Source organism: Centruroides vittatus, unplaced genomic scaffold (genome assembly GCF_030686945.1).
Source record: "Centruroides vittatus isolate TY-2023 unplaced genomic scaffold, ASM3068694v2 scaffold_464, whole genome shotgun sequence".
Classification (NCBI taxonomy): domain Eukaryota; kingdom Metazoa; phylum Arthropoda; class Arachnida; order Scorpiones; family Buthidae; genus Centruroides; species Centruroides vittatus.
In genome coordinates this window covers 120,488-145,907 of record NW_027122710.1, presented here as the reverse complement: position 1 = coordinate 145,907, position 25,420 = coordinate 120,488, and the positions used below count along the sequence as shown (strand labels likewise).

At 27.5% G+C, this 25,420-nt stretch overlaps 1 protein-coding gene across 1 annotated transcript; it reads left to right on the top strand.

Annotated features, from left to right (window-relative positions):
• Positions 1–3,526: 3,526 nt before the first annotated feature.
• Hmbs (porphobilinogen deaminase-like protein l(3)02640) lies at positions 3,527–24,367 on the top strand. Its single transcript, XM_067287397.1, has 9 exons — positions 3,527–3,744; positions 5,796–5,918; positions 10,059–10,192; positions 14,452–14,529; positions 17,007–17,082; positions 17,213–17,326; positions 18,453–18,665; positions 18,780–18,866; positions 24,119–24,367. The coding sequence occupies exons 1-9, from the start codon at positions 3,703–3,705 to the stop codon at positions 24,290–24,292; spliced, it is 1,041 nt and encodes a 346-aa protein (XP_067143498.1). The 5' UTR covers positions 3,527–3,702; the 3' UTR covers positions 24,293–24,367.
• Positions 24,368–25,420: the final 1,053 nt, after the last annotated feature.

The following is a 25,420-nucleotide window of genomic DNA, read 5'->3' as shown; positions in this document are numbered from 1 at the left end:
ATATGATAATTAATAAAGTCTTAATGCAGTTATTGTATTTTATTTGTTCAATATAGGAATAAAATGCATTGCTCCTGCTATGATCCTTGTTCCTGGAATTCAATAAAAGTGATAAGTTTATTTGGTTTATTCTTCATATATATGAAAATTTACAATTATTTTTACATAAAACACTCGTTATAATATATCAGAAGATTGTCAATTCCCCCTCAAAAATTTCTAAATTGTAAGAGATCGCGATCTACTAATTGGGAAACTAGTATTGACAAATGCGTGTTTACGGACAATTCGTCCCGCCATCTGTCGGTATAAAATTTAAATAGAATATCAACTAATTTAAGGCTTTATAATGCCGCAATTTCTTTCAAATAATTTCTTGATAAATGATATAAAATTGTATTTATTCTATAAATCAAAATTATATATTGTTTAACAATGTAACTATTCCTAAAATAATAAAATCAAATATTCACTTCATTCAGTGTGAGTGATGCATTCGAGTCAAGAAAATGTCCAAAATATTCGCTCTTAAAAAATTGATATTTTAATGATATTTCACTGAATAATAAATATAATAAAAGATCAGCTGTATGCTGTATATGAAATGGACTACGCTATTGGTTTGCTTGCTTAGCTGCTTGTTTCTTAGAAGCAATCAAAGTATTTTTAAAATATTTCTTAATACAAATTTAATTATGCTGAAAAACCATTTACAATTGTTGATAGTCCGACGAGTTGAATAGGTCAAATATAAGAAAATTTTTCAGATGATATATAGTGAATTTGATGATTTTTCTGAAGGTCCCAACATTATATTCATAGAATACAATGATGGGACCTTCATAAAAATCTTTAAATTTATACCTTAATATAGATATTTTGTATTGTTTTTAAAATATTAACAAGGAAAATTAATTTTACTATATTTTTCAAAAAATGGAGGACTTAGGTGTAAAACACTTAGCTACGGAAGATTGCTGTTTTCAATTCAATTCAGTTTCAATTCATGGAACGATCAAGAGCTAACCTTTATCCGGGAAGATACGAAATAAAAATAAAAGTAAAGAATAATAAGTTACAAAATAGTACAACATATTAATTATTGCTTTGATAAACTTAAAGAACAGTAAATCAACTTTTGTAACATTTTTAATGGTATGATTATATTGTTATGTTTTCTGATAGTGTTTCAGTTAAAATTCAATATTCTTTACATCTGAGATGACAAAAGTTCTCTGAATAAAATCACACTTTAACAGTTGCTAAAATATCAGTTCAAATCGTAGGGGCTGTCCATAAATTACGTAACGCAGACATGGATGGGTGAGTATGCAGGTTATCGTTATGATACGATATAAGAGCTTTACAAAGACTTTAGATAATACTGTGGTCTCAATTCTTGGGTAACAGAATGATTCATTTTGTTTCTAAAGTGTTGTATAGAGAAGCGTACTATTTTAAGTTCTTAATGTTCTTTTTTGTTAAATTCTTTTCTACTGAAGCCATCAAAAAGAAACCACCAAACGCAGGGCCGGCCATCGGGGGGGTGCGGCGGATGCTACGCACCGGGGCCCCGCGATTGAGGGGGCCCCAACATTATCAAGAATGCAGTATTTTTAGTAATTTTTCTGAAGTAATTAATGTATTAGCAAGAACAAAATCACGCTTTAAATAAACATGCATTAATATATGTTCGTGTTTGTAAATTTTTTTTATTTTAAAAAAACATTTGGGCCCAAATAGTTTCTTGCACCCGGGCCCCTTTATCGAGAAGGCCGGCCCTGACCAAACGAGAGGCAAAATCCCTCTCGAATAAAAATCAAACATGGACTCACATAGAGGCAGTTGTAACATCTATGGGCAAATATGTTATAAGATAGCATACATCCATGTCGGCCATAACGGCATACATTGTATGCCTTTATGGCCGACAGTATTGCCTCATATATCTAGGCAGAAGAAAGTTCAGTAGATTTCAATGTTCCTTCTTGGTGAGTAACTTTTTTGTCAACGAGAGTATTGCAGGGGATCTAGATTGAATTCAAACTTGGATTCCCTTGAAACAGACGCCACATCCATGTTACGTTATTAACCATAGAAATATCGTAGTGATAAATATACAATATAGTGTAAACCATCCGAGGCTGGTTGAAAGTCTCTACAAACATTGTATACATCTTGCAATTTGATAACATTTGATATAGATCTGGAGATGCATTGGAAAAATAAATATAGAGGACCACTAAGAGGGCCTTTTCCATACCTATCATGGGTTCGGACAGGTCCACAATGGGAACGACTGGAAATGAGAAACGGAATCCGACGTGTCCAGAAAGAATCGACTATGAAAAATTCTTAAGATTTTTTGACTGTCGAGATTCGATCTCGGATCCACCAGAGTGGTGGACTGACACTTGGCCATCCTGCTCTCAATATGAGATAACTGATAATTCATCCATTATAATAATTAATACTGTAGCTTAATTCACTGTTTTAGAACATAGAGTTATATATAACATAATATAAAATTTAAGTTCCGAATAGGAAAAAAGCCTCAAGAATCATTTGGTCCGAATCTTAGGTTCGAACCGAATCCAAAATTTCAGATCGTAGTTTTTACTAAAAATATGAACATATTATAAAAATTAAATTTTTTTATTTATTTCATTTAATTTATTTATATATTTCTAGGTTTTTCAAAGAAAGATGTGCACCATATTTGTAACTGGCTTGGGTCCTTTTATTTCTTTAGGGCCTTGTTAATGTGAGAATAGTGCATTGACATAAATCTATATCAAACAACTGCATTAAACGCTTCTTTAGCCACAGTCTTGACATACTTTTTTTGGTTCATTGAACAATTTTTTTTCATAACAGCTGAATTGAATAATATTAAATATTTGATATGAAAAATACATCATAATATCTATATATGCTTGTAATAATGTATAAAATTTAATTCATATAAAAGAGAATTGCATAGCGCTCAACAAATTTTTAAATCGTTGTTTTTAATTTTTAAATAAAAAAAAACAAATTAATATTATAATTTATAAATTTATATATTAAAGTTTAAATTTTATTGCTTCATTTTAAATAATTTAGAAACTTTTTTGATTTAGAAATATTGATGCCAACGAATTGTGAAAGTGAAAAGATGAGATAATGCATTAAAAAATTCAAATTTCTATCAAGAATACAATTTTAAATGTATTTTTTAAAATTACTTTTTCCGATGAATGATAAACTGGTACAAAGTAATAATTATAAATTACACCAAGCGAGCGATTGTACGCTTGACATTAAAAAGCGGCGAGTATGAAGTGTTAAATTATTATTTAATTATTACAATAATAGAACAAAATATTATTTAAAAAAAATAATTATATATTTAAAATTTTATTAACAATAAAAAATATATAAATTAAAAATAACTAATACTTCATTTTATTTATTTACTCTATCTATTTTATCAGATTGATAAATATTTCGTCACCAAACGATAAAATTTTAGCAGGGGGCGCGGTTTTCCAAAATGGAAACGTGTATAAAGTCACGTGTATGTCTTTTCCAGTTAAAAGCCGTTTTATTTACGTGTCAATTTTTTTTATTATTTAAATTTTGAATTTTAAACTTACCTTAAAGGTAAACTGTCATTTAGTAGATTTAAATTGGTGCTTTCGTAGACGGATATTAATAAAAATGGAAGATGAAGTGATTCGAGTTGGATCTAGAAAGAGTCAGGTAATTTCAATTTCAAAATACTGCAGGAAAAACCACTTGATTACATAATATTTAAAAATTAAATATTATTCATTATTATGTGTATTGTAATTAAAAAACATTATACGGTATACCCATTATACTTACATAATGGTGAATATGATAAACTTGTGTTGATTTTTATAAAATAATAAGTAAATAAAGATCTTCGCTTTTTAATGTATAATTTATAATTCGATAAATAAGGAAAACAATAGTTCCGGAAAGCCATTGAAAATCATACATAAGAACAATTTAATGATTATTATGTTTTGAAATATGCGATACAACATTAAGTATATTTAAAACACTGTTTTGCTGAAGAAATATTTGATTAAGATTAGCTTTGAGCAAACTTTACGCCTCAGTTCAAAGTACAATTACTGTATTACTTGTACAATATTAAAATACAATACAATACAATAAAGTACAATTACTTGTGGTGTGTTCATGAAAGAAATATTTTACTGTTATCTATATTTCAGAGCCTTAGTGAAGTTTGTCACACCTTCTTTTCTATATTACTCTCTCTCTCTCTCTGTCTCTCTCTCCACATTGTCAGATGTTGGGAGGTTCTTGCACAACTCTGTATAAGAATATATGTACTATACATCTCAATCTTGCAGAAAATCAAAATGATAGAAATTAAGATTTTTTTTTTCATTCTGGTATTTATTTATTTATTGATTAAATGTACTTTTGACAATATGGTGAAGGGCTGAGGACAATAGCTTGATTTTTCAACATATAGCAGGTGGGAAAGCAAAAGCAGCTTTGAGCAGCAAGGTTGTTGAGTTCAGGAAGCTGGGGATTTTTCCCTGGAATTGGAGAAAACTTGGGGCCTGTCTGATTCCATCCTGTATGAAATTAACATTAATTTTATTAATGGAAAGTAAAATCTGTAAGGCCATTTTTTATTAATAAAAAAACATTCTATGTACTTCATTTGTTCAAAAATTAAAAGCCAAAAAGGGCTTACTCTACTCTTGGCCCTGTATGAGCTATCAACAGCCCCAGTGGGCAGTGTTAATTTTTTGAACTCATTCAAGATTATCTTGCATTTGTACTCTGAGAGCTACTAAATCATTGAGAGTTTTTTATAAATTGTAACAATGTGGAAAATGCTGATCATGATCATGATATTTTAATAATCAATGCAATAAAGTGATAGTTTGAGAATCAGTGGAGGTGAGAAAAAAATAATGTTATTGGAATAAAATGTACAGGTAAACCCAAAAATCAATTAACTGTTGTAAGGTTTAAATTAACTCTTATTCAAATACTTAAGTTCTTAATCATATTTTTTTATTGTTGTATTTTTTACTAATTTTATAGAAAAAATGCTGTAAACTCAGTTTATAATTCTTATTCAAAAGTATACATAAAACAAAACATGATTAATTGGCTTCTAATCCACTCTATAAATGAAAGAATAATGCATATATATACTTTATATCTACTGATGAAATAGTTCAAACATATTTTCAATGTTTGTCATTTAAAAAAGAAAGACAATGATATAAATTTAATATAAAAAGTGTAAAAGTAATGCCCTACTTAAATTGTATTGGTAACATAAGCTAAATGATTTCACTTCAGATCATTTTTACAAGAGATAAACAAATAAATATATATTTTTAATATAAATATAGAATATTAAGTTCAGTATTCTTAGATAATAAAGATAATATTGTACTATCTTAGTTAATTATGTTATTTGACTAATTAGATAAACTATGAAAAAATTGAGATATAAAACTGCTGTAATTTATTATTTTAATGATGATTAATTAATAATTAGAATAAGAAATGTTTTTTATATTATTGTAATTTTTAAATTTTCAAATAAACAAGTAAATAATAGTTTAAAACAGTTTTTTCTACATGTTTTTAAATAGATTTTATTGCTTAAACCAAATATAATAAAATGAAATATAAAATTGCATTATTAAGTTGATAGAATTTTTGTGAATATATAATTTTATTATATAATGATATAATTAATTTAATTTAATTTTATTATATAATTTCAGTTGGCACTTATTCAAACAGATTATGTTATAAAGGAGTTAAGTACTGTTTATCCAGACAAATCTTTTAAAATCATCTCAATGAGTACTGTTGGCGATAAGATTTTAGACAAATCACTTTCTAAGGTTAGTTTACTCTTGTATTATTTTAAGAGAATTTAATTTTCAAATTAAATATTTTTTAAATAAAAATATTTATTATTAATTTATTAAAAATTACTTACAGTAATTTAAACTCACAATAGAATTTTGATATATTTAATATCTATATACAATTATTTATTGTGTATTAATAAAAATAGAATTATTAATATTGGGTTAGTTTATTATTATTATTTTTAATCTAAAAGTGTTCAATAATTTTGTGATGAATTGTTTTAATGGAATAATTTTCATTATTTTTAAGATCGAATACTTTTAATATAGTTAAACTGTTTTAGTGTATGATGTGATAGATAAGATCTATAATAGAATTCCCTGAAATAAAAAATTTAAGTTACTTAGTTAAACTGCTGGAGCAACCATTATCAAGTTTCCAATAAACAGTCTTTATTTTTAAGAATTTAAATCTTTCACAATTTTTTTACAATATTTTATATGACATAACAATTTTGAATTTCTGTTTTTAATTATTTGATATTAAAATGACAAGGCAAATAATAATAATAATTAAAAATAACAAAGAAAACATCAATTTTTCTTAGAATTGTTCAAAATTATGCTGAAGTTCTCACTGTTTTTCTTAAATATTAATTAATTTTTTCTCATTTTCTGTTTTAAGTGCAGTCTTGGAATAAATTTTTGTATAATTGTTGTTTTTTTAATAAGAAATTTTAATTTTAGTCCAGTTAATCTTGCATTAACAAGATTAATACACATAGTAATTTTTAATGTATTAATGACATATCATATTACATTTTATAGTATCATATGTATTTATTATGTAACTTTATTCAATCTTGTCTGTAATCAAATTTGATGATATATACATATATCAATATATAAAATATATATTTTTTAAAGTTTTAAACTAAAGTTTATTGTGCTTTGTGTAGTAGATATAACTTAATTATTGATGTGTATATATTTTAATAATAATTTAGAAAAAGTTAATTACATAAAATTTATCTTTGTGTGTGTGTGTGTGTGTGTGTGAAGATATCAAATATTAGAATAAACCTCATTCTAAAAAAAGGTAGATATTTACAGGATGTAGAAACTATGACAGCTCATTTTGAAACTTTCATTTAGAAAGTAAAGAAAATCCAAAGAATTTATTAGAGGTAACTGGTCATTTAAACATAATGAAAAACAAATACTTTCATTCTATTTTTTAGTAACATACTTAGCTGAATTTTATAAAGAATTAAAAATTTTTTTATTAGTTTATTTTTTTATGGAAATGTCGAAACATTTTATATAACATCTACAAAGTAAAATTCATTAAACATGATATAACAGTTTTGGACTGAAAAATATTTATTGAATTGTAAACTGATAAATGAACAAATACATACATAGAACTTTTTACAAAATGAACAAGCTTAAAACTGAAATTAATAACTTAATTCATACTACAAGCTGATTAGAGAATAAATACAAGGTATTCCAAAAAAAAAAAAAAAATAGGCTACCATTTTAAATTATTTTAATTATTATCTGAGATTATTGTAATGAACATTTAAAATATTTAAAAATTGTCCAACTTTCACAATTGCATAATAGTTTCTCAATGTGTGTCCCTCGTCACATGGCATACATCTAACCAACACTTAAATTTTTCCTATGCATGCTCTAGCATATCTGTTGTCATTCCTCCCACAGCAATTGTGCAACATGAGTACAGTAGAACGTCGATTATCCGAATGCCGATCAACTGAAATGTCAGTTAACCGAAAGCTTCCCAGTTGGACTGTGTTGGAACATGTGTCATGCTGAATCGAACATTTTTCATACTAAATTAACTTCTAAAGTATAATTTTTTTTGTTTTTATATTTTGCAATATCTTTATTTTGTTTGTACAAAATAAAGGAATAATTTTTAACGATACAATAGCCACGATTATTATTATAAAAATTTTCATTAGGTTTAACATCGACGAAAATTCAACGCAAAGCAACATGCAATGGAGAAAAATTTCAACGTGGCATATGTTAATATACTATTATTGGGATATACTAATATACTATATTAATAATGTGTTTTTTCGTACATAATCGGTTATCCGAAAAATCGATTTTCCGAACAACCCCAGTCCCCAATTGATTTGGATAATCAATGCTCTACTGTAATTTACATCTCCTGCAGATTACTCATATTGCACAATGATGACTGATTTCAACTTTCAAACTGCAGAACACAAAACACCTGTTATGCAGTCGCCATTGTCACGTACAGTGCTTCATAGAGATGATAACAACAAGACATTTGAATGCTGACAGAAGATGAAATTCAGACAGTTACTCAAACAATTGGTGTACATCACATACTTCTTAGATAATAATGAACATAATTACAGTGTTTTAAAATGGTAGAGTTTATTTTGGAAGACCCTGTACACAGATGATGTATTAACAATATCAATAATGTACCTATTCTTATTATATAAATATAAATATGTAATGAAATTATTTCTATTTTTCTGTCATGAATTCTAAAATAGATCAGAAGGGTAAGCAGAGAAATTTTATCATATTTGATAGAAACTTTCAAAATTAAGATACCTCTTCATACTCAAGCTTATGCAAGATCATATTGTACAATACATACTGTTTAAAATTAAACTTTTATATATCAACTGAATGGAACAGTTTAATTGTAATTATTCAATATTATGGAGTATCATCAATGATCTTGTATATATTTTTACAATTTAAAATGAAAATTTAAAAAATTTAGCTTAATAATTAATTAATAATCATTTTATAAAAGATGTATTTCCTATAATATAAACTGCATTTGTTTTCAGAATAACAATTATCTAAGAATTTTTGTTTTAAATATAATAGAAGACATAATTATAAATTAAAATACTATTTTTTTAATTGGAAAGTATATTTTTTTCTTCTAGTAATTTCTATTAATTAAAGAACATTTAAAGAATTTAATTTTAGATTTTTAAAAATTTAATTATTTACAGTAATGTAGCTGTTTTTTAAATCATTGTTTAAAAGATAAAGGTTATATTTTGTATAGAAATCATATAAATTTGTACAACAATGATTTCATAATTGCTTTGATTTGATTAGATTATGATAAAATTTGAAAGATTTCTAATAGATAATTCCTTATCAACAAAATCAAAAATTTTTAATTGTGTGAAAGGTATTTATAACAGAATTGATAAATTGATATAGATTTATCAAATTATTTAATTTGTTACTTATTTAATTAAAATAGTTAGTTTTTTATTTTAATTTATAAATGGTACATTTCTGTAATATAAATAACCTCTATTTAACAGGAGAAACAATAGACTTACTTAAAATATCCAAACTCCAGCAGTAACATGTGATACTAGCACTAGAACTAATGTTTTTGGCTGAACAAACGTCATAATATGTTTGACAAAAATTTTGTTCTACATTCATATGATTGCAGAACCTGAAGATGGAGGCATAAGAACTCTGAAAATGTTAGTTCTAGTGCTAATATCACACGTTACTGCTGGAGTTTGGGTATTTTAAGTAAGTCTGTTTTTCATATTAAACTATGTTTTTGAATTAATTCATAAAATTAAAAATGAAACATATTTATTTCTAATCTGACTTTATACAAAATATAAGTTTGTTTTTTAACTATATTTGAAAAAAAAATGTATTATGCAGAAATTCTGTAGCTTCTTAAAAACATGGAATTGCTTGTCATTTCCTTTTTGTATATATTTTTTCCAGTGTTGTAATTCTATCTAGTGAATAAAAATGTTTGTAGATAAAATTAACTCCTTCTTCTCCTTCTTCTTCTTCTTCTGCCTCCTCTTCTTCCTTCCTTGTTATTCTTACTCATTATTTTATTAAAGATTCAGGAAATTTTCATCACAGATCATTCAAGAAATTATATCAATCAAAATGAATTTAAATATAAAATTCACTTTGGTTAAAATGATTTTTTCTATTATTGTTTGGGTTTATAGTTATAATATTAATACTGTATATACAGTAGTTTAAATTTTATCTTATACAATAGAAATATGTGTGATACATAATAAATTTTATTAATATTTTTTATCTATAATTTATATAACATTAAAAAATTATTTTTTTTAGATAGGTGAAAAGAGTTTATTTACAAAAGAACTCGAAATAGCTTTAGAGAATAGAGAAGTAGATTTTGTTGTTCATTCTTTGAAAGATCTACCGACCACTCTTCCTGAAGGAATGGTTATAGGAGCAGTTTGCAAGTAAGTAAAACTTATAAAAATGGATCACCAATATAAGATGATATTTATTTTGATTAATAATTTATATTTAAAATTATTTCTGCAATTTGATATTCAATATTTATTTCTGGAAATTTTGTTTATATGAATTCTTATTTTGTGAAACATATTTTAACACTTTTTGAAGAGTTAATATTAATCAATACACTCAACACCTATAAAATATAGCACAAAATTTATTGATGAACAAATGTTTTCAACTACATTTACTGGTCATCATCACTTTTGTGGAACATAAATCAGATATTTTAAATTTGAGATTGATGTAAATGGCTATGCATTGTAAATATGTTAAATTGATCTACTGTAATTAAGTTTATTACCCTATTACTGTGACAACAGACTGCAGACTATTAAAAAGTCATGTCTCATTGGGTTGTAGGAACTGTATAAGAGGGCAAACTATGCACAAAAAAAATTTAAATATTTTTCTTTGATACCAATAACACTTTTATTTCAAATCACTTTACATTCATATTACATGGCTGGAATTATGAGTGTTTCCAAGATATCTCATTGAGATGAGTCTATTAATAACATATTCCTTTCATTAGCTTCTTCAATCTTGAATCTCATCTTGTTCACTAACAGTAGAAATTCATTAACCCTTAGCCTGCCGTTTGCCACGCCCCCTTATTTTGTAAAACGGCCAAGGTCAAAATAGGCGAATCAGGCAATATTATTTTAAAAATTCACTAAAATTAAATTATTATTTTATTCATATGAAAAAAATCACATATATTTATCAATATAGTTAATTTTAAATACAACATTTTACAATAAAGTTTATTTGAAAAATTTATGAGAAAAAAAAATAATAATATATGATAACTGACATTCAGACTTGAAAATTTGTTACTATTTGTCAAAATTAACATTGTCTGGTTACTTCATTCTTATTGTCACTGAGCCAATACCATGTACAATATTGTTCTGTACAATTTGATATAACATTTATGCATGTACGTTTATTCGTTGTTAAATAATCGCACATTATATCAAACATTTGTTTGAAATCTGAACTTTATTCTGCTTTCAACTAATATAATGAACTAATATACTTTATTCATTTTATATCAAACAAGATTATATATTTTCGTAATAAACATATGATTACCAGTAGCAATAGATGTAACATTTGCTGATATTTTAGATTTAAAAAAAAATTAAAAATTAAAAAAATATATAAAATATCAGAACTGAAGGTCATAACTTGAATATTTATAATGCATTAACATATTATAGCTGAATAAACTTATTATAGCATTAATGAACTTATTATAGTATTATTATTGCATGAATATGCTAAAAATGAAATAAAAAATAATCAGAAAATGAAAAATTAAGAAAAAAAAACACCGATAATTAAATTTTTTTAAGTTGACAAAACACCACCTGGACAAAAATATGTGAAACAGACGATAAACAAGACGATACCGTCAAGTGCTGACATCTGTTGTCGATAAATTTTATAAAAATCGATTGTTAACAGGGTAACGATGAATCGGTACCCTGGCCATTTTGCGAAACAATTAGGGTAACGATAGATCGGTACCCTGGCCAGGAAAGGGTTAACAGTTTAATTTCAGCATTTTGGACCTTGTCATAAAACAGCATCTATACTCACCGAGTAACAAATAATCATAAAAATCTCCAATTGATTGGAAATACAAAAATTCCCCAAAAAATAAAGAATCCCAAATTATGAAAAATTCTACAAGATGACAACACTGGTTCCAATAACTGGTCACATGTTAATGAGAGTAAGTCTCTTAAGGATTTTCTGTTGCTGATACAGTAAAATTGTCATCACCAATGTTCTCTATAAGCTAAACACAGCCATAGTCACAACTGATTTCTATGGAGTTGCTCAGGTGCTTTTACTTACTGCACACACAGCTGACAGCAGGACATCTACATTCATTTGTTCACAATGATCCAGATAGTTTCCATACAGTATGGATTCAGGAGGAATCTGCAATATTCCAGGAGAAGATAGCATGAGTGATTCTGAACAAAAAAGTTCACATGAACATGTTTCAGATTTCTTGTCTGAAAATTTTTACTCAGCAGCACTTCAGCACCATGTAGCTATACAAAAAATTAGAAGAAATGTGTGAATGGTCTCACTGTATAATCTGTGGACACAACATGAAATTTTGAAACAAAAAGTTTATAGAATACTACATGGACTAAACTATTGTTATAGAAATAAGGTATTATATTCAGGTAAATAGGCATTTTAAGTTGTCTTTTCATGCATTCATCCTCAACATTCATCCTGTGGCTAATGATACAATCATTAGCCACAGGATGAATGTTGAGGATGAATGCATGTAAAAATGCTGGTAAAAAAATGCTGGTAACAAAAATGCTGGTAAAAAAAATAACATGTGGCTAATGATTCAATCATTAGCCACAGGTTATTTTTTTTGACCAGCAATATATTAGATGTTATCATTTTAATTATTTGCTCAACCAGCAATATATTAAATGTTATCATTTTAATTATTTGCTCACACTACAATAATTTATATGAAATTAAACTTATTCATCGCAACCTTTTGCTACTACACTCAGACTTAGAAATTCTCCTTTTGTTTATTAAAAAAATATAATCTTAACATTTTTATTAGAATTTATTTTAAGTTTTTCCCTTATTTGTAATCTCCATTGCCAGCATTTTTAGTTGATTACACAATATGTTCAATCCATTTCCAATCTTGGGCTCATTTCTGATGATTACTATTAATAATTTTTGCTCTGCGGTAGTTAAAACAGTTGTCACTCACCAGGCAACATGTGAAACTTTTACTGTGTATTATCATGTAAATCTATTTTAAGATTTTAATTTTTACAAATGCTCAATCAGTTGTTGATTACTGTTTAATATCAGTAAACAGTAATCAATGATCTATGAAAGCTCTTTTATTATTAACAAAATTAATTAAGAATTGTCTAAGGTATATCTATTAATAAATAAACTGTGTCATCTGTCTTGATCAGATAACATTTGGGGAATCAGTAATTTCCCAAATGCTATCAGATCAAGACTAGGATTTTCAGACAAGACTATTGCAAGTACTCATTACTTATTTTTACTTTTGCACTTTTCTTTACCATCTGAATATCTCTTGCAGATCTTTCTTTTATTGGGTTATCATCATTATGAATGGTGTGTCTTGAAGTCTCACTTCATTTTTTTTTTTATAATATAAAAAAATATAAAAAATAGTAAGAATAATTTATTGGTTTTTACTTGTTTACTTTGTTTTAGCTTTGGAATTTCTTTTTATTTGTGTTGAGGTTTTATTTGTGTTGTGTTAAAGTTTTAAATTGTTGACATTTCTTACTTCAGTTATATGCTAGCTTTTCATTCATGTTGATATTGGGAAAAAAAAACAGCTTGCAAATAGCACTAAATAAATTATTATTAATTACAAATATTCAAGTTATACATGTATTATTTTAACATATCCATTTTTAATGTCATAAACAATAAAACTAGAATTTTTATTAATTGTACTCACAATTTATTTATTAGTAGTATTGCTTTTCTAATATTTAACTTTTATATGTGACAACTTTGTTTTGTCATTTTCATATAATTACTATTGTAACTTTTATTTATTGATATAATTTTCTGATTAATAGATAACAAAAAATAGTTTTAGTGGTAAGTTTAAAAATTTGTATATAAATGACTGCAGGATTAATTAGGATACTTTACCATTATTATTTTTAATTAAATTCTAAATAATTTGGTACTAGATGTAGGCATTAGATGCAAGCTCTTATTAAATTTAATAATTATAATTAAATTAATATTTAATAAATAATTTAGAATTAGATGGTGCCTAATGCCTACCTCTAGTACCAAATTATTTAGAATTTAATTAAAAATAATAGCAGTAAAGTAGCCTGATTTTAATCTAGCAGACATTTGGTATATTTACAAATTTCCTTGATAATAAGTAAAAACTTAGAAATTTTTATGCCAGAACTTGAAAAATCTTTGTAGTTTCTAGTGAGAAATAAAATTGTAATTTTCTTGAATAAAACACAAGTGGAACCTATGTTTTAGAAGATACTATTTAACCCCCAGAATAACCTTGTAAAGGCTGAGCCAAATCTGCAAAATGCATTTTGAATTTTCCTTTGTAATATTAAAATTTTTTGGCTTCTAGAAGTAATTAATTACAATTTGTGTGTAATTTCAGGAGGGAAGATCCAAGTGATGCTGTTATTTTACATGAAAAGCACAGTAATCATACATTAAGTTCTCTTCCTGCAGGAAGGTAATTAAATTTCTGCAAATAATCCTTTAATAATTTTTTAATAAATACAATAGGGTCTTAATATAATATTAATACATTTTTATAAATATTATTATTTGCTAAACTGACTTCAAGATTGGTAAGATCATTATTCTGTGAGACACATGGACTAGATCCTCATTCTGTCGTTTACTTTGCCATCTCTGTTATATATAAAACAGAGGGAAAGTATAGAAATCAGTCAAAAAAGACTCCCCAAGATTTTTACATTTTTGGACTCCTTGAAACATTGAGAAATGTAAAAAAATTTGGGTTTTCTCTGTATGTGTGGGGCACGATTTTGTTCATCCTCTTTGAAGTTTGGGCTGGGCTTTTTGTCAAAGATTTCAGAAATTTTGCAAGAAGGTTTCTGTATGAAGGGGATTTGATGGTATCAAATTTTTGTGGTTGAAGATTAACAAGATGGGGAAATAGAGGGGGTCGTGTGTCACATCTTGAGTAGGGTTGGACTTAATGGTGATTTTATTTGTTATTAGCATTTCCAATTTTTTATGAAACACATCCCTTCCCTCTATACATATATATGTGTGTGTGTGTGTGCTACAGTTGATTTTTATTTGATAATTGCACAGTTTATTCATAGCATTAAGTCAATTGCAATCCAACCAAAAACTAAAATAATTACCATTCAAAAATAATCGTTGTTTAAAATGGTAATAACTTTAGCTGAAAATAAATTTACTTTTCCTGAAAATCATTTTACATTTTCTACATTTGAAATTGAAAGTGTGTAGTATCATGAATTTACACTTTTTAATTCATATTATTTTTAATGTCATAATCTAAGTAAATGTTCGTATGTCACTCATAAGATCATTTTAGTTCCGAAACTTCAATTGGAAAAACTGTTTTATTAGATCTATGTATTTGCCAAAAAGTGATATAGAAATTATGACTGTGTGTGAATGTTACCATAAAAAAATTACAATTTTTGAACTAATTATAAAACAGTTTTCAATGGAAAATTATAATGGTTTACCTCAGAACTAGAATTCAGTTTGTTCCTAGAGGGCATTAGAGTTACAAAGCAATTTTTTATATAAGGAATAATGTAAAGTGAATTAATCCATTCCCAAACCCCAAAAACGCTCATTTAAAAAAATCATAATTTGAGCTAAAATAACAGAAGTAAATGTTCTAATTAATGCATAAAACATTATTGCATTATTTACTTTTTAAAAGTGAAAATACTACATTGTAACTTCATTTACTTTAGTGCATGCACACATGCACTCTAAAGTAAATGAAGTTACAATGCTCTCATGCTTATCAATGAGTTCCTTTTTTACTTTAGTTGTCACTCAAGATTTCTTTGTTTCATAGCCCCAACACTTTTCTTAGGCACCATGGCGATGCACAGGGATGTTGTTTAAAAAATGGCAAGTGGGAAAAAGTTATACAAGAATACTATTAGAATGAGGGCCTTTGTTGAGCACTGTTGGGTTCATTCAGTGTGTGACCCAAACTCAGATCAACAGTGTAACAACAATGATTATAAACAAGAAGTTAGTAATAAATATATATATTTCAATTATTCAAAACTAGTCAAGACCAATTATGTACAAACAAAAAATTCAATCAATAAAAGAAATATTTTCCCAGCTTTGAGACAATTAATTAAATCTCTATGTCAAATAAATTCAAAAGCAAGAAATATGCCTCTACAAGTAAATCGCTTCACCATAAAGAATGCCAGACAATTCTGTTCAAAAGAACTTTGCTTTCAGGAGTTACACCACACCATTGAACAGGTGTGTCATCTTTTATCTGTTTACAAGTGTAATTCTGCACTACCCTATTTACATATTGAAGTGTTATGGGATCAGTCACTTATGTAAATAAATATTCCTTTGTTTTCATTTTGAATTTAGTATATTTTGGGGTTTTTGGGAGTTTCCATCCTTAAAACATAAAAACATCCTCAAAAAGAAAATAACAAATAAAAATAATGCCCAAAACTAAAATAATGATTGAACTTTGACTCCTTACAACAGTATTACAATTATTATATGTAGCATAGGCTACCATGTAGGGGTTAATGTTTCTATGCAATGGGCATTTAGAAAAGTAATGGCTTTAATTGTTGGGTTAATTTTTATTTTGGACTACAATCTGGCAACACAGTCACGTCCTGCTTACCATATTGCCATTGAATGCGGTACAGTATGACAATCTTTGTGTTCAAGTTCCAAGAAAATTTCAAATTTTTAGGGCAAAATTTCCTCAAAAAAAGAAAAAAGCATTTGGATTACAAGTTTATTACTCTGGAATACCATTATTTATTTTTTATTTAAGTTTTGTGGTTTTATAAGATGTAAAAGCATTTTATTCTTTCTTTTTCATAAATTCTGTATATCATTAATTAATAAAATAATGCAGTCTAATTTTTAAAATATATTCAACATTATAATTTTCTTTTTATTTGAATTAAATTGTAGCTTAATAGGAACCAGTTCATTACGAAGAAGAGCCCAACTACAGTCTAGTTATCCACATTTGAAATTTAAAAGTGTTGTATCCTCATGATGATTTTAAATTATATTTTGATATACTTAGTTATATGTAATCCTAAACTTCAATTTTTACTTCTAATAACTATGTAATAGTAGATATTATAATATATTCCTTAATTAGCTTTTTGTAGAGAGGTAATTTAAATACAAGATTACGTAAATTAGACGAAGAGCAATTGTATGACGGTTTAATTTTGGCCGTCGCCGGAATCAGTAGAATGGGTTTTTCTAATCGTATATCTCAGGTTTGTAAAATTCACTTGTGTTTTGTCTTATTGTAAAAAATTAAAACATTTTAAAATTTCCATTATGATTGATTTACTTCACAATGGATTTTTATTTAGTTAAAATCTTTGTTTATTGAAATTTTCATTGTCATTGATAAACTAATTTGAAATTTATTAGTCATTTCTATTTTATGAATTTTTCTTTTTCCTTCCCAAATCTAATTTAAAAATAGTGAAATTTTGAAAATCCAAACTAATTGGGGCTATACTGTAAACTCCAAATATGCTATAATTCAAGTTTAGGTGTTCTAACTTTAAGTGAGCATTTCACAAGGAATATAGGAATTCAAAGATTCAAAATATAATTTACAGAATCACTCATATTCAAACAAAAAAATACCCTAATCATAATTTTCAAATTAAAATAGTACAAAATCTGAATGAATGTTAAAATATTAATAATGAAGTTATCATTTAAAAGATTAATTTCTATTTTTTGGCAGCAGAATCCAAATTTTTGATTTTTGATCTTTCATAGTATAAAGTTTATTACTTTTTACAATTTTTTTTAATAAATTAATGGAAAAAATAAAAGTAATTTTGATATAGAATTTATTAATATTATTGAAGAAATACATAAACTTCAATGCAAAATTCTTATTTATGTATTGTGAGATAGAAATTTTGAAATGTTTTAATTTTTTACATTACAATTGAATTTTAACTAAATAAAAATCCATTGTGAAATAAATCTCTCTCTGACTTCTCTTCAATTCTTCTCTTTCAATCTCACATCAAACTGAATATGATGTGAATAAAAATCCCAAAAAACCTCTTAACAATACATTTATTAAAAGTAATTTTTATATTGTTTTGCATCGTTTGACATGAACAAGTCACAAAATTCTATACATTAGTGTTTCTTCTTAGTAAAAATACAGTCACTTCTCACTTAACGACAGAGTTCCATTCCTATGACTGTCATCAAGTGAATTGGTTGTTAAACAAGGAACTTATCTCATTTCTATATTAAAGTTAAGTTTAACAATTAAATGTGAATTTAATTGTTAGGTATCTCCATTTTTAATGTTATATGAGTCATGTAATGACTGACAAAATATAACAATAAATTCTTATTGTGTAGATACTTGACCACAAGGAATGTATGCATGCCGTCGGACAGGGAGCTTTGGCTGTAGAATGTCGAAAAGATGACATAAACACCTTACGGATGGTTTCTGTCTTGACGGATAGAGACACTGCTTTGCAATGTATTGCTGAAAGGTCTTTCATGAAAAGTTTAGGAGGTGGCTGCAGTGTTCCAATAGCAGTTTATTCACAATTAGAGAATTGCAAAGTAAATTATTTTAATTTAATATTTTATATATAAAAATTAAAAGTAAAAAGAAATATTTTTAGACTTAATTCTTAATTTCTGGCTATGAATAAATGATTTATAATGTCTTTTCAGTTGAACCTTAAAGGTGGTGTGTTTAGTTTAAATGGATCAGATTCTCTTATTTGTGAAGAAGGATGTATTTTACAATACAAGAAAGAAGTAAGATTAAAAATTTCGATATTTCTCACTTTATTAACTTACTAATAAATTTTCGAAGTTGGCCACTTTTGTTTGAATCCATAGATGGTGACTTCACAAAATATATCTATCTTAAAATCAGAGAGATTTTTTTTTACTTCCTGCTTGTTTCATAAGATCTTTGTACTCTGCCAGAACATAAATCCAGTCAGATTTTATGACAATTTGCCTAGCATATTAAAAATCCCTGTTACTAAACTAGGTTTTGTGATTTTCTAAATGGGATAAGCATGGGACCTGTCCCGATTTCATCTATAATGCAGAAAATAACAATTCAATACAGTTGAACTTTACATATAGATTGTACCTTCAGATTTTGTTCTGAAAGAGGAACATTTGTACTGTATATTCAAAATATACCCTAACATGTGTTTCACTGAAAGTTTGACTTATCCCCTTTTGAATCTCACCAATTCAATTACTTCATACTGGCTTAGTAAACACTAGTGTTGTGTGTTTACTAAGCCTAAATTATAGAACGAGACATGGTTTCACCAGACAGATACTTCATACTGTATAAAAATAAGAATTAAATCAGAAGTTGAAGAGAAAAACTGAAATAAAAATTCAGTTTTTTTTTCCCAGACAATTCTTACTGCTAATTGGCATTCTCCAAAGCTCAATTTTTAGCAATCTGTTTTTTATTGCATGCATAAATAAATCACTCTCACTTATATTGTTTTCCTTCATTAACAAGTATTAATGAAGGAAGAAGATATAAGTGAGCATCAGCTTATGCTGATGACATTAGCAATTTTAACCATTGGCAGACAATGCTACAAATTGACATTCATGCATGAACTTAAATACCAGAAAGATTTGAATGATTTAGGTCATGCTCCTCCAGTCATTCCTGACAATTCTGTTGCATTGTCATAATGGAAGATCCCATCCATCCCGGAAAAAACAGTCAACATATATGAGTGTATTTGATCTGCGAGGATACATACATACCCAATTTAGTTGAGAGTGCTGTCCAGAGGTTACAAGTGGGCACAGACAATGCCAAGAAAACATTCCCAGACCATGATGCTGTTTCTACTACCAGATTGTGTTCTTCCAGCAATGGTTGCAGAATGTTACTTCTCAGAAGTTTCTCACCTTACACATCAATATCCATCCATTTGATGGAGCAGAAAGCATGATTCATCAGAAAAGGCAACCTTTTGACATTCAGAAGAAATCCAATTCTGGTGTTCTGTGTAAGCTGAAGCCATTTCTACCAATGCACCTTCATTAGCATGAGTGCAATGATTGTCTTTCTGCTTCAGAGCTCTGCACGTAGTAAGGTTTGCTGTATTGTTGTTTTAGACATATGTCTGGTAACCCCTTGATTTATTTCAGTGGTGAGTTCCTCAACTGTAGTGGGTTGGTCAGCCCTCACATACCTCTCATATCAATGACATTTGGTGCTCTGTAGTTTCTTCCATGCTGTTTGATCAGTCATGGTACACTTTAACCATAGCAGCATGTGGACAGTTCAAACTGTGAAGTTTCAGAAATACTGCTACTCTTGGCCCAAAAACTGATCATTCCATTTTGCAAATCTGATAAATCACACATTTTGCCCATGACAACAATGATTGATGTATTTTTACTTGCCTACATCTCACCTTATTTACATACCAAGCCAGCTCAATATACATACCTTATTTCATTGGCTATCAAAAATGAACCTTTACAAATTATTAACTTCATCCTGGATCTTGACTTTATATTTGATTTGAAACTTGCCTTCAAACTGCATATTGATAATTTTCATTCTTTGAAATGGTTTTGAAGTTGGGCATTAGCATTCTACAAACAAGAACACATTATGTGCTATATTTTTTGCCAATATTTAGTCCTTAATTGACTGTCTTATCTATATGGGCATCAGCTTCTCCTTTATTAAATAAACTTAACAATGAAACTGCTAAAATATTTTTTTAGGAAATTATCACCTCTACCATTCACCACACTCCTGAAGTTGATCTCATTTAGGCCTGCCTGACACATCTAAACATATTGACTATGTTCTTCAAATATTCACTTACAAATACACTTACTTCTCTGGTTTGCTTCTATTTTGCATATGTTAATACAAGATAGCTCTTGTGTATTGCCACTCCTTTTTGCTGTCTTAACATGATGGAAAAAATTATTTCATTGTTATCATAAAGCAACTAATAGCTTAATGTAATATGGTTGCCGTTTATTCAATTTCTATATATGTCCCTTTAATCCAAAAAATCTTTTTTTGGTAGACGGTCTAACAGCATTTCCAGTTGGAAAATTACAATTTTATTTCACAAATTGAACTCATATTATACATCAGATTATACAAATGCATCTCGGGTTGGTGTAAGTTTACAACCCCTCTTCAGTGCTGTTTGAAAAAACATCATTATAATTAGGGACACGACATTACTCAAATATTGCAAAAAGATTTTTTATGCAACAAACACTTACATATCATATAAGGACACAAATTAAAAATTCTATTTCTACATTTGTATCTTCCATAGATCTACATAATTTATATGTAATATAGTGCATTGTTATGATTGTTTAAAACACAAATACAGTAGAGCGTCGTTTATCCAAATCAGTTGGGGACTGGGGTTGTTCGGATAACCGATTATGTATGAAAAAATATATTAACCTATCCGATGTTGAAATTTTTCTCCATTGCGTGTCACTTTGTGTTGAATTTTCGTCGATTTTAAGCCTAATGAAAATTTTTATAATAATAATCGAGGCTATTGTATCGTTAAAAATTATTTCTTTATTTTGTACAAACAAAAAAATTATACAATATATTTATTTTGTTTTTATATTTTTCTTTAGAAGTTAATCTAGTATCAAAAATGTTCGATTCGGCACAACACAGTCCGACTGGAAAGCTTTCGATTAACCAGCTTTTGGATAAACGACGCTGTACTGTAATTCCATAAAATTTAATGGTATAAAACATATATTAAATTCCAAGTGAAGTACTGTATGTTTTATACCATTAAATTTTATGGAATTATTTGTGTTTTAAACCATCATAATTAATATAGTGCATTGTTATGTAGATCTATGGAAGATACAAATGTAGAAATAGAATTTTTAATTTGTGTCCTTATATGATATGTAAGCGTTTGTTGTGTAAAAAATCTTTTTGCGATATTTGAGTAATGTGTCCCTAATTATAATAACGTTTTTTCAAACAGCACTCGAGGTGTTGTAAACTTACACCAACCCAAAATGCATTTGTATAACCTGATGTATAATATGAGTTCAATTTGTGAAATAAAGTCGTAATTTTCTAACTGGAAATGCTGTTAGACCATCTACAAAGGTTTTTTTGGATTAAAGGGACATTATTTTCAAATCTATTACAGGTATACCTCGAGTTACGTCGTTCTCGATTATATGTTGTTTGTCAAAAATGTATATGGAAAAATAAAAATCAAGTTTAAGTCATTTTATTTGACTTTACATCCGTCCGCCACAAATATTGAAGTCACTAGAAAAGCATAAAATATGTTCATTTACAGTAAATGTTAATATAATCATCATAAATCCTAGAGAACGAAACATGAAAACATCTTGTTTCTGTGTTGTCGTCTTATTTAGCTGTCTTTAAGTGCTCGTTATTGGCGTTTTCCACCATAATTTTGACTTATGTTATAACTACACAAGTAAATTTGACTTACATCGCTCTCCTGGAACCAATTATTGACATAAGGCAACCTTGAAGAAAAAGCAACCTGTAGTTGCTTTTTCTATATATAAACTGAATGTAGGTTTCAAAGAACGACATGTAAAAAAGTACAGTACATGCATCCTGTATAACTTTGATGGATGAAAAAGTGAGCAATTTACAAAAGAAGCATGAGCTTCATTCTGGCATCGTTTATTGTTAGCATTATTTGTATGTAAATATAGAAAATACAAGATAGTAAAGGAAACATAAAATTGACACACTGCATTCTCTGATGTATGTACAGTACAAATATATACTATTGTACTTAAAATTAATAGTTAATTTTTGTTTTTTTTTAACAATTTTAATAAATTTAAAAATTTTCAATGATAAACTGTTTTCCCCTGTAAAAAATCAATTTAAAAATAATTAGTTTTCTTTTGTTGACTGCATTATTTCAAAATTGTGTAAAATGGACTGTGTAAAAAGAGGGATATGTGTACTGTAATCATTGCAATGAAGGCTGAATGGGCAGCAATTAATATTTTGTTGCTTACTCCAGGGAATTGAATCCCAGCTATCTGGTTCAGAAGTCAGTGTGTCGGTCAGTGCTGCAGTTTACACTCATGACATCATAAGAACACCCAGATCTACAGTTGTGTTAATGGGTGGGCTCAATGGGCACTACTATACACTGGATAAGGATATATAAGAAATCGTTGATGATGAGATAAACAATGTTTTTTTGTCAAAAGTTCTTTCCTGTGTTAAAATATTACAAATGTCAGTGCAAACAAGTATATACAAATTGTCACTCATTTTAAACATCACAGATGGTCCGAGCTGATTAATAAAGAAAAGGACTGCATAATATTTATATATAAATAGCAGTCTGAACTCTAAGAATATATAGATTGTGGAAATGAAATTTGACATAATATAAAATATATTTGATTTTTGGTCATTATTATTTAAGTTTAATTTAACCAAAAATAGTGTAAAATTCCATTTCGGCTGGATCTTACCTGTCTGTGAAGAATGTAACAATACTAGATCCAATACCCAAGGAAAAGTATCAGTAAGTATCAAAGGAAAGTAGTGAGATGGTATTGGTATTAGCAGTATTGGGACATCCCTATATATGGGATCTCATAAATTTATCTATTGGGGTGGCTATTTTTGTCCATGTGAGATTGTTTGTTGTATTTTAAATAAATAATGGACACTACAAAAGCTTCTTCAAAGAATTCAAGCTTTGTTTCATGAAACAATTTCTTGGTAACTTAACATTTGAAATCATGAATTTTCTAATCCAAATGCATTTTTAATCTGCAAAGCAAGAACCCATCACGTTTTCGGTGCCCAGTTGTGACACAATTTTAACTTTACTAGAAAAGCAGTGTTTTTAAGTTAAAATTTTACTGTATTAAAAATTATACTTTCTTTTATCATATCCATTCTTGAGAAAAAAAAAGGTTTAAAAAGTAAGAACAGAATTTTTCAGGGGAGTTTAGTCAATATTGATTAATTTGTATTTCAGAACACTGAAGAGAAACTTAAAGAACACTGTGGAATCGTAAATCTAGGAATATTGGAGGAACTGTCGCACCTGGCCGAACAGTTGGGCATTGCCCTGGCCGACAGACTTGTACGTCGAGGCGCCAGAAAGATTTTGGACGAAGCTCATCGACAAAACGAACTCTCCATTGAATAATTGAATCGAACATGATCTTTATTTTGACAAGTGGACAAGTGACTGGTGGAAGATGCAGTGGTAGTTTTTCCATATATAGTGTTTTTTATATATACATTCATTATTTATTTCTGAAAAATATCATTACAGTATTTTATTGATAACTGTAATGATGATGCTGCACATTCCAAGCTTGGTTAATTTGTGATAGTTTTATTTAATTTCTTAATATTCAAAAATCTTTAGAAATATTTCTAATCTCAAAAAGTACAAACGTTAACGGCACCCTTAGGACTTATTTTGATATGCTCTCTAATGACAGTACCATGACTTGCTATTAAATCAAAAAATCATATTTGAGATTTCTATTTGTTTGCTTCTTTCATCATAAAATCAATGATTACTTCCTGCATCAATATTTTGGATGAACTCAAGGAAAGTTTATAGTAAAGGATAAGCAAAAAAAATTGCAAGGTATTTTTTGAGATTGATAAAAATGTTGTTACAATTTGTCAAAAAATTTTATTATAGACTGTATGGAACAGAGTCTAATATTAAGTGTTGGAATTATTTGAATAAAATGTTTGTAAATTTAGTAAGATGTCTCAAGTTAGTTTTAAAATGAAGTGCAATTGGAGACAAATTACTTTGTTTTGTTGATGCGTTTGTAAGATGTATATTTTTAAGGGATTCAAATCAAACCAAAATTCTGTATTGCCTCTTTTGCCTCTATAATACAGCATAGTGACAATTGCAGTAGTACTTACAGAAATGGTTCAGAAACAGTATTTTGATTCTCTCTCTTGTATTATCTGAAACGACTGTAAATTATTACATTTTGGAAATTTTCTCCAAAATTCAAATTTTTGTTCTCTAATTTAGGGAAATTTCAATAATAATAATAATATAAAAAAAAAAACAAACAGTCAAGTAGATTAAACAGTAACAGTGGTATTTGTAAAGAAAATTATTAAAGTAATTTTATTTAAACTGATAATTGGTTTTTATTGTGTATTGTAGTAATAGAAAAATAAACCATATTTTACACAAGATAGTTTTTGTTGCTGTTAAATTACCTACTTATTGTGATAATCCCATTTAAAAAACTGGTGTAACTGTCTTGAAATGTAAAGCTTGGCAATCTAAATA

Coding starts and splice junctions, on each gene's coding strand:
- Hmbs (XM_067287397.1), top strand. CDS start 3,703: ATGGAAGATGAAGTGATTCGAGTTGGATCTAGAAAGAGTCAG. Junction 14,530..17,006: donor AGTTCTCTTCCTGCAGGAAG/GTAATTAAATTT, acceptor ATTAAATTGTAG/CTTAATAGGAACCAGTTCAT. Junction 18,666..18,779: donor CACAATTAGAGAATTGCAAA/GTAAATTATTTT, acceptor ATGTCTTTTCAG/TTGAACCTTAAAGGTGGTGT.